At 45.7% G+C, this 10096-nt stretch overlaps 1 protein-coding gene across 1 annotated transcript; it reads right to left on the bottom strand.

Moving 5' to 3' along the window:
- Positions 1-809: 809 nt before the first annotated feature.
- LOC108574654 lies at positions 810-1689 on the bottom strand. Its single transcript, XM_017937278.1, has 2 exons — positions 1258-1689; positions 810-850 (listed from the first exon to the last, which is right to left on the bottom strand). Exons 1-2 carry the CDS (start codon positions 1685-1687, stop codon positions 810-812), a joined length of 471 nt encoding a protein of 156 aa, XP_017792767.1. The 5' UTR covers positions 1688-1689.
- Positions 1690-10096: the final 8407 nt, after the last annotated feature.

Raw genomic sequence — 10096 nt, 5'->3', positions numbered from 1 at the left:
GAGTTGAGTGTGGGACCTCCACAATCGTAGCCGATGAGAGCTAATGCTTGGGTTACCAATAGGCAGAACACGGCGAAAGAATGCATGTTAATGCTGTAGTTCCTTGCTGTTGACTGCTTGATTCGCGCTTCGCTTGCGATTTTATACTTCTTCTCGATGGGGTTTTGGGGGATGTCACGTGCGGTTATGCGATGCGTGATAGCGGCACGTATTTTCCGGAGTTTGTTTGCGTGCACGACGCGTGATCTGCCCTTCCAGAGTGTGCGGATGTTGTTCCGCGGGAGGACTTCAATTACCTTGTGAGGGCCGGTGTATTCGTCGTCGAATTTGCCTTTCCTCGGTTCCCTAAGGAGGAAGACCCTGTCTCCTACCTCGAATGTCTCTACATGTACAGTAGCGGACAAAAGATTAAGACGAAATGGAAAAAATAAATAATTGATTTACTTTCCATAAAAAATATAAATACAGTGTTCTACTTTTGGTATTAACTAATTAGACATTTGTTTATACACTTACAAAAAAAATTTCGTTTTGATATTTTGCTCAGTAGCGAAGTTACAAAAAAAGGAACGAAATCTGTATAATATTTCGTCGGTCAAAAGTTTAAGACTACACAAAAAATATTAAGTTTTGGTAAAAAAATATGCACAATTTTTGTTTAAATTCAATATTTTGTCCAATATCCGTTATTTCTTATCACTTCGGTACATCTTCTTGGCATTGAATCTATTAGTTTTTTACATTGATCTACCGTAATATTACTCCAAGCTGTTTCAATTGTAGAGTAAAGTTCATTCAAATTTTTCGGTTTATAACCTTGTACTGTCTTTTTTATGATGCTCCACAAGTTCTCGATTGGATTAATATCTGGTGATTGGGACGGCCACGGCAGCACGATAATATTTTCTTCTTGAAAAAACTGTTTCACAACCCGAGCCGTGTGCTTCGGATCATTATCATTTTGAAAAATAAAATCATCACTCATATTGTTGCGTGCAAAAGGTAACATTGTGTTCTTGAGTATGTCCATGTATTGAAAACGGTCCATAATTCCATTGATACGACATATCGGACCAGGGCCGCTTCGAGAAAAACACGCCCACACCATAACGTTTCCACCACCATGTTTAAGAGTTTTTAAAACGCACTGTGTTTTCAAACTTTCGCCAATTCGACGTCTAACGTACCGTATCCCGTCAGAACAGACGCGATTGAATTTCGATTCGTCAGAAAACAATACCTTTTGCCAATCTTCACTTGTCCAATGCTTATGAGCTTTAGCAAATGCAAGTCGTCTTTTTCGATTCCTAGAACTCAGCAGTGGTTTCTTTTGGGGTTTTCGTCCTCTTAAGTTAAAGTCTTCTAATCTTCTCCTAACAGTTCTAGCACTAATTTGTGTATCGTTTTCATAGTTTATCTCCGCAGCAATATTATTTGCACTACGAAAACGATCCTTTTCGCTCAATCGATGAATCCGGCGATCCATTTTCGGTGTTGTTTTCCGTGGTCTTCCGTTTTTCGGTTGATCGCAATACATGCCTGTCTTTAAAAATTTATACCAAGCTTGTTTACAAGCCGTTTCTGACCTGTTCACTATATTTGCTATTTCGGTGAAGGTTTTACTTTGCTTTCGCAGCCTTACGATTTGTTCCCTTTCGTTTTCAAGTAAATTCTTTGATTTACCCATAGTCTGTTCCTACCTAAATGAATTTTAAGCAATAAAAGGTACACTAAACAATGATTTTGACATTCCAGAATCAAAATGTTCAAAAACTGTACTCGTACTCACGTTTTACACAGATCGTCTTAAACTAATGTCCACTGTTTCCAAGTGCTAATGCTAAGCGGTAACTAACTGTTGTAACTCCTACATTGTTTGTATTTAACAACTGACTGTCTGAGGTTACGAAGGTCAAACATACAGCTACGTTATTCCAAAGAGACAAACCGAATAGAAGAACAATATGCGTATAAGATGTTTGTAATCCGGTTTACAAATCATCGTCTTAAACTTTTGTCCGCTACTGTACCTTTCGGTCGTAATAAACCTTTGAGCGTTCTTTTGCAGAACACAAGTTCTCTCGGGCGCGGGAGATGGTATTGGAGAGTTTCGATTGGAGGTCGGATAGGAATAAACCTTTGAGCGTTCTTTTGCAGAACACAAGTTCTCTCGGGCGCGGGAGATGGTATTGGATATATAGGCGTTGTACGTGCCGTCGTGGGTCTCGTGGAATGTGGAACTGGTTGGGAGGCGGGCGAGGCGTTCGAACACCAGTTCGTGTGGGGTGAAGTGCGTACCCTCATGCGTGCTCGTGTTGTATGAGAACATGGCGAGGTTCAACCATTCGTCCCGGTTATCTTTAGAGACGTAATGTTTTAGGTATTCCGTCAGCACGTGATGCGATCGTTCCACCGAGCCGTTGCTTTGTGGGTGGAACGCAGTGGTGCGGAATTGAGCTATTCTGAATCTTTTTGCTACTGTCTTGATTAATGAGCTCGTAAAATTGGTGCCTTGATCTGTTAAGATCGCCCGCGGTGCTCCGAATTGACAAATGAGATTATTTATAAACGCATCAGCGATTTCGACGGAGGTCGCGGTTTTTAGGGGCACGGCTAGGGAGTATTTTGACAGAAGGTCTTGCATTGTGAGGATGTAGGAGTTTCCTCGGGAAGTGGTCGGGAGCGGTCCGACGATGTCTAACGCCACTTTGTCGAACGTTTGTCCGGGAGTGTCCGTCAATGTCATCGGTTGGCGTGTCTTAACGCGTGTTAGCTTCCGCAATTGACAACTTTCGCAAGAGTTTACGTATGTTTGTACGTCTGTCTTTAGGGTTGGCCAAAAATATCGTTCCCTAATTCTGTTATATGTCTTTGTGATGCCTTTATGGCCTGCGTATGCCGATACGTGGTTTTCTGCTAATATATCGCGTCGGTTGGATTCGGGGGGTATTTTCACTTCGTGTGAACAGGTGAAAATTTGAACATGTGTGTTTTCGAACAGGTCGATGAGTGCTTGTTGGATCGCGGACCAAGGGACGTCGTCGATAGATGTCCGCGAGATATTGAACGAGGGGAGATTGAGTTCTGTCACTACGTTGTAGAGAGAACGGAGCGATTCTGTTAAATCGTCGGGGTCAGTCGCGTGGTCGCGTGTTGGTTTTATGGGTAATATTATTAAGTTGTGCGTTCCGTGAGTCGATACTTTCGCTCGGCCTATCTCGGCGTCGTGGGGAACGTGAATTTTATTCTGTAATGTTAGATTTACCGCGCCGTTATCTACGGGCTGTCCGTCGAGCGATACAAAACATGCTACGTTATCTCGTCGCATTATGAGTCTGTCGCGCGTCGGTATTATCGTCCGTCGGCGTATGCGATCTGTGGGAGTGCGTATCGGAGCGTCACTCGTCGTGTCTTGTCTAGAATCGCGGTTCGTCGAAGATAAATGTTTATGTTCGCGTGATTGGCTCGAAGCAAAGAGCGATGGGTCTGAGGAGTCAGACTGGACGGGAAGTACGGGGATTGGATTTCTCGAAAGCGCGTCTGCGTTTTGGTTTGTTTTGCCGGCCTTATAAATAATCTTATACTCGTATTCGGCGAGCTTTAGTCGCCATCGGAGTAATCGCGAGGTCGGATCTTTAACTGACGTCATCCAAACGAGAGGACGGTGGTCTGTGATTAGATTGAACGGCTTACCGTATATGTACAAGCGGAAATGCTGCACCGCGTAGATTATCGCGAGGCACTCCTTCTCGATTGTGGAATAGTTCAATTCCGCTCCTTGTAGCAATCTGGAGGCATAGGCAACTGGTTTGTCCTTACCCATTGTGCCTTGGCTCAGGATGGCTCCGATCGCATATGCGGATGCATCTGTGGTTATGTGAAATGGTAACGAGAAATCTGGGTACTGTAGGACGGGTTCTGTCGATAGTGCTTCGCGGAGCACACAGAACGCACGCTCTTGATCCTTTCCCCATGAGAACTTGATGTCCTTTCGCAGGAGTGTGGTTAGGGGTTTGGAGATTTGAGAGAACTTGTCTATGAATCTACGGTAATATCCTGCTAGTCCGAGGAATTCTCTGACATTTTTTGTAGTTTTCGGAGTTGGGAACTCTCTGACTGCGGAAACTTTTTCGGGACAGGGCCTTACTCCGTCTTCCGAAATGACGTGGCCTAAATATGCCACTTCCCTATGTACGAATCCACACTTTGACGGTTGGAGCTTTAGATTCGCGCTCCGTAATTTCTCTGCTAGTTTGTCAAATTTTGCGCGGTGTTCTTCTAGTGATCTCGCGTAGATTACGATATCGTCGAGGTATACAAACAGTTCTGTACCCTGAAGCCCGGTTAAAACAGCGTCCATTAGGCGCTGGAACGTAGCTGGTGCGTTTTTGAGTCCGAATGGCATCCGTGTGAATTCGTAGTGGCCATAGGGGGTGGAGAAGGCCGTTTTTTCGGCGTCACGTTCCTCCATTCCAATCTGATGGAATCCGCTGGCCAAGTCGAACACACTAAAATACTTGGCGCTTCCAAGTTGGTCTAATATTTCTAATATACTAGGTAAGGGATACGCGTCGGAGATTGATTTGTCGTTCAAGGCTCTGTAGTCTATGACCATTCTCCATTTTTTGTTTCCGTGTTCGTCCGCTTTTTTGGGGACGATCCATAACGGCGAGTTATATGGGGACGTCGAAGGGCGTACGATATCGTTGTCTAGGAGATCTTTCATTTGTCTGTTGATCTCTTCTTTGTGGACTGGTGGATATCTGTACTGTTTTACATTTATTGACGCGGGGTCCGACGTTACAATTTTGTGCGTGACGACGTCTGTCTTGCTTAGAAAGTCGCCAGGCAAATGAAAAATATCGTAGTTGGACGATATAAGTTCTCGCGTGTGCGCGAGTTCTTCCTCATTGAGGTGCTTTGTATTTATTATCTTTAATATTTCGTTGATTCTTTCCGTAGGAGTTCGCGTTTGAACTGTGTTTATTTTCGCGTTTACGCGAGGTTTACTCTCGATCCTGGGGATTTCGTAAATTTTGTCGACTTCCCTTATTTTAACGGATGGAGTGGTGAACGTGACGGCTTCGGAAGACGTATTAACGCATTTCAAGTAAGCGTTTCATGGCGTTGTTTTACGAGGCAATCCAGTGTCGTGACGTTTGGCGCTAAAGTGATTCGAGGCACGTATCCGGTACTGGGGCCGGTCGTTTCTACGGGTATGCAGGTCACGGTCCTTCCTTCGACACGTACTTTGCGTGGATTGTAGAAAGGAATTGTGATACCGTTCCATACTACGTGGCTCTTATCGTATGATATCGTTGCTTTTTTATATAAAAATGCCGATCCTAAGATTCCGTCTACATTAATAGGAAAGGAATCGCTAACTACGTGAAACTGGAGAGTTTCACCGTGTATCGTGATGTGTGTAGATCCCAAGGTAAGGACCCTTTCGCGAGTTACACCACGAATGCTCAATTTGTCGTTTCTATCGATGCGCGTATCTGGTTTCAGCGCGCGTATTTTTAGTAAATTCGGCTCGGCGCCGGTGTCAACCATAAATGGGGTCGACTTGCGAAGTTCTGGAGCGTCGAGTAGAACAAGCGGTGTGTACCACCTTTTTATGTCGACGTTTCGGATTTTTGTTTTCTTAATTCTACCGTTCGAACCTTGGTTGTCTTGTCCTCCCGTCCGCGGCTCGTGAGAGGCGGGAGGGCTTGCTCGTTTCCCGACCGGGTACTTTGCGCTCGTTTGCGGCATTCATGTACGTCGTGGCCGGAGATTTTACAATAGGTGCAAAATCTTTGTGTTTCGTTGCGTTTGGTTTCGCGATCGTTATTGTACGAAGTTTCGCGGTATTCGCGACGAGGAGGTTCGTATGTTTTACATTCGCGGCGAGGCGATTCGTATGCGTTGTATTCGCGGCGAGGCGGTTCGTATGTTTTTCGATAGGAGAGCTGCGCTGGCTCGGGTTTCGCGGATCGCGGTTCATCGCGATAATAGCGTCTCGGCAACGGCGATCGCCAAGTGTCGCGGGATGGGGGTGGTGTGTATACACTTCTTTCCGGCGTCCTTTCGCGTGGGGAAAATTGTACGTGTTTCGGTTTTTGTGCGCGACCGTAACGCTTATTGTCGCGTTCTAGTTCTTTAAATAGCTCGATGGCTTCGTTGAAAACGCGTGTAGGCGGGCTGCTACGAAGGTGACGAAGCTCGGTTCGTATTTGCGGTATAACACCTCGGATGAAACAGTCTACCGTTGGGGTATTGATATCCGGAATATTAGGCGAGCGACGGTCACAGTCTATGATTGCGTCGCGAATGTCTTTCGTGCGGCTTATAAAGTCGATGACGTGTTCATCTTTTTTCATGAATATATTTGCCATTTCGCCGCGGTAGTGATCTACCGTTCTTTGCGGGCCGAAAGTATCTTTGAGACGGCTGCAAAGTTCTGATACCGTGTTGAAATTAATCGTGTTAACGTTATTTCTGCGTTCGGAGGAATTAAGTCTCGTGCTCGTCTGCACGCTCGCGTGAAGCTAAGTATGGACGAATCCGTGCCATCGAATGTGGGGATTGTCGCGAGAGCTTCCTTCATGGTAAAATTAAACGATTCCGGGCAAGGTTCCGGAGATTCGACGTGTGCGGGTACCGTCGAACGATCGAGGATCGTTTTATATTCCTCGCGCATGGCTTGCATTGCCGCGAGTGCGTCGTCGCGTTCGCGACGCATGGTTTCAAATTCTCTACGTTCTGTTTCGAGTCTGCGATACTCTTCCGTAATGCGTTTTTCGCGTTCCGCCATTTGATTGCGGAGGTGTGATATGATTTCGGGATTCGACGTTTCTGGGGTTTTTCTGGATCGGGTGTCCATGGTTTGTAATTAAGTTTACTTACTTACGAATGATAAGAAAATTCCTTTCTCCGTTTATTGGTTCTCGTACATAAAGATACACCACCAGGCGATGTCCTGTGGTACTTCGTTTGGTACACCGTTTGAAAAATTTTTCACGAATGACAACAATATCTCGTCGGGAATGCTGTCGTGGTTGTATACGCTAAGCGCGGTACGCGTGTCAAGCACCTCGATTGGTGTTGGCGGTCGCGGAATTTTGACTGTGTCGCAGTCAGAATCATCGCACAAATCAATAATTTCTATCGTCGGCGTGTTTTGCTGGTCTTCAGGGACTGGCGCTGCCTCATACGCAAGATACTGCGCGTTTGCTGCTTCCAATTCCCTGTTGATCGCTTTTTGTCGTCGTTCTTGCACTTTTCGTCCGCCACGGCGGCTGCGTCGTTTATTTTTCTAAAAATTCGTTAAGAGTCGGTAACGGTGCGAGAGGCGTTTACTAAGCGCTGATACTCACCCTCTTCACGCCAGAACTCTCGCGAGATACTACGTCTGTTCAACGCTGTTTTTAAGCGCTTGCGATGGAGAATGGTTCGACGCGATCCGTCTGCACTCGTTAGAGTCCGTCTGTCGAACGTTGAAAATTGTAATTGGGGAACGCAAAACTAAGTAAACCTAGTCTGATTGCGTGATCTCGGATTCTGTCACGGTTAACGTGCTGGCCTTCCGACGCGCGTGTTTCCGTAACGTCACCCTTGAGGATGAATTTAATATTTCTTTCTATTACCTGCGCGGTTTCTTCCCACGTCCGTTCCGCTACGTGTGATTCGGCGGGGAATATTTTTTGGTAGAAACGTTCTGCGTTATGAGATTTTCGCGAACTGAGACGCGGTTGTGGTTCGCGTACTGGAACTTGTACAGTTTTATCGTGAGACACTGTAAACGTGTTGTCGGTACGGAGCGTCGCGTGAGACTGACCGTTCTGTCTGACTCGGCGCGTGTGAGAAAGCGGCGACCGAAGGAATGCGGCGCATAAACCAGATAAGGCGGCTGAACGTTGCGTTCGCCGACCGTTTATTTATCTGCGAGAGATTAGATATGGCACAGGGATTGAGTTATCCCACCGCTGCCACCAATTGCGTTTTCATGCAGGATGTTATGCACTCGTTCTGTGGAGATGTCTACGGTTTCAGCAATCTCACGCACCTTCATTCGACGATTTTCCATAATCATACCATGGATTTCTTTCACGATATCCGATGTGGTGATCTCAACTGGTCGTCCGGATCGCGCTTTGCCTTCTGTGCAGGTTCGGCCATGTTTAAATTCGTTTATCCAAAAATAAATGGTTTTCAATGAAGTAGCAGAGTCCCCATGAACCTCGTCTAACGCAGCTTTCGTCTGCGCTGCTGTCCACTTCTTTAAATAAAAGTGTTTTATCACTGCACGGAATTCGTTTTTATCCATTTTTGCGGAAACTGCTAAACCACTCGCTTCAAACGACTACCGAACGTAAACTACGCATCACTTATGGCTGAAAATTGGTATGAGGGGATTCGAAGAGTATGTATTAGGTGTACAAATGAATAATCCAATTTTTTCAGCTACATTCAAGGTTTATTTTAAAAGAAAGTAAATTGAATTGTTCAATCAAAGTATTCGCCGTTGCTTTCTATAACTTGAAGCCGCTGATGCCTTCAGGCAGCTGATGAATTCCATTTCGGAAAAATGTTACGTCTTTGGACGCGATAAAGTCGTCAAGCCATTTTCGGATCTCATCCACTGATTGGAAGTGCATATCTGACAAAGTCTGTTGCATCGACCGGAACAAGTGGTAGTCAGATGGAGCAATGTCTGGTGAATACGCCAGATGCTGCAAGACGTCCCAGCCCAGACTCATTATGGTGTCTTTTGTATTGGAAGCAATATGTGGCCTGTGGCGTTGTCATGCAACAATATCACTGGACGTTCTCCTTTGTCAGTATACGGGCGTTTTCGTTCCAATGCTTGGTTGCAGTCCGCAGTAACTGTTTCACCCGGTTTCAACAACTCATAATAAAGCACGCCCTTGATATCCCACCAAATGCAGAGAAGAACCTTCTTTCCGAAGCGATTGGGTTTTGCGACCGATGTTGATGCTTCGCCGGGATTTACCCATGACATTCTGCGTTTCGGATTGTCACAGAGTATCCATTTCTCATCACCCGTAACGATTTTCCACAAGAAAGACTTTCGGCGCTGCTTATTGAGATGAGAAAGACACGCTGCCACTCGTTGATTTTTGTTGGTTGCAGTGAGTTCATGCGGAACCCATTTTCCTTCCTTCTGGATCTTTTCCATCTGATGTAGGCGTTTGGAAATCGTTTGCTGCGTTACTCCCAACTGTTCTGCAAGCTCTTTTTGCGTTTGTGCCGCATTCTCAGCGAGCAGTTGTTCCAAATCATCGTGGTTGCACTTCCAAGGGCCTCCAGGGCGTTGTTTGTCGATTAGACTGAAATTACCGCTTTTAAACCGCTTAACACGTTCACGCCGGCGTGTACCACCGGTGGCTCGCACTAGATTGTCTCATGGGGCGGCGTGTACCACCGGTGGCTCGCACCAGATTGTCTCATGGGGCGGCGTGTACCACCGGCAACGATTGAATCGAACTCGTAAAAATCACATCAAGTCATCGCATCATTTTTTCCCACTTTAACCTGCTTTTTCCCCATACTTTCACATGACCAATATTCTCTTCACTTGCAACAACACAAAAAAGCAGCTTTCTCCTTTTTTTCTAATTCTCCCCCAAAGATAAATCACGCTTTTCTCCAGCAACAAAGTTTCTCCGCGCAAAACGCATCTTGCAAAATAAAGCAAAAATATTTGCACGCAACAGAATCGCTTAATTACGTTACGAAAATGACGAGAGTGTAGGTTGCAGTTTCGCGGCGGGTAGAAGTTCGCTCGAATCTCTCCGTTGAAAATTGCCAGCGCATTATCGTCCCCGAAGGACTTTTTGCTCTCGTTCCGGTTTACACTTTGTGCGAGCCTGTTCACGCAGTCAGAAAATAGCGGTTGCTTGTGTATTCAGAATATCTGCCCTACACCGAGAATAGAGTGTGCAATTTACTTTAGCGTTATATCATCTGGCGCGCGAAAACAAAAGTACAGAGGCGTAGAAAACGAATGAATGGCCGGAGTGATGCGGCAGTTCATCTCCCTTTGTAAGCTACCGATGAGAATTGCGAGCGGCGAGGAATGCTCGAAGCG

Source organism: Habropoda laboriosa, unplaced genomic scaffold (genome assembly GCF_001263275.1).
Source record: "Habropoda laboriosa isolate 0110345459 unplaced genomic scaffold, ASM126327v1 scaffold238, whole genome shotgun sequence".
NCBI classification, from domain to species: domain Eukaryota; kingdom Metazoa; phylum Arthropoda; class Insecta; order Hymenoptera; family Apidae; genus Habropoda; species Habropoda laboriosa.
The sequence above is the reverse complement of the archived record's forward strand: the minus strand, read 5'-3'. Positions and strand labels throughout refer to the sequence as shown.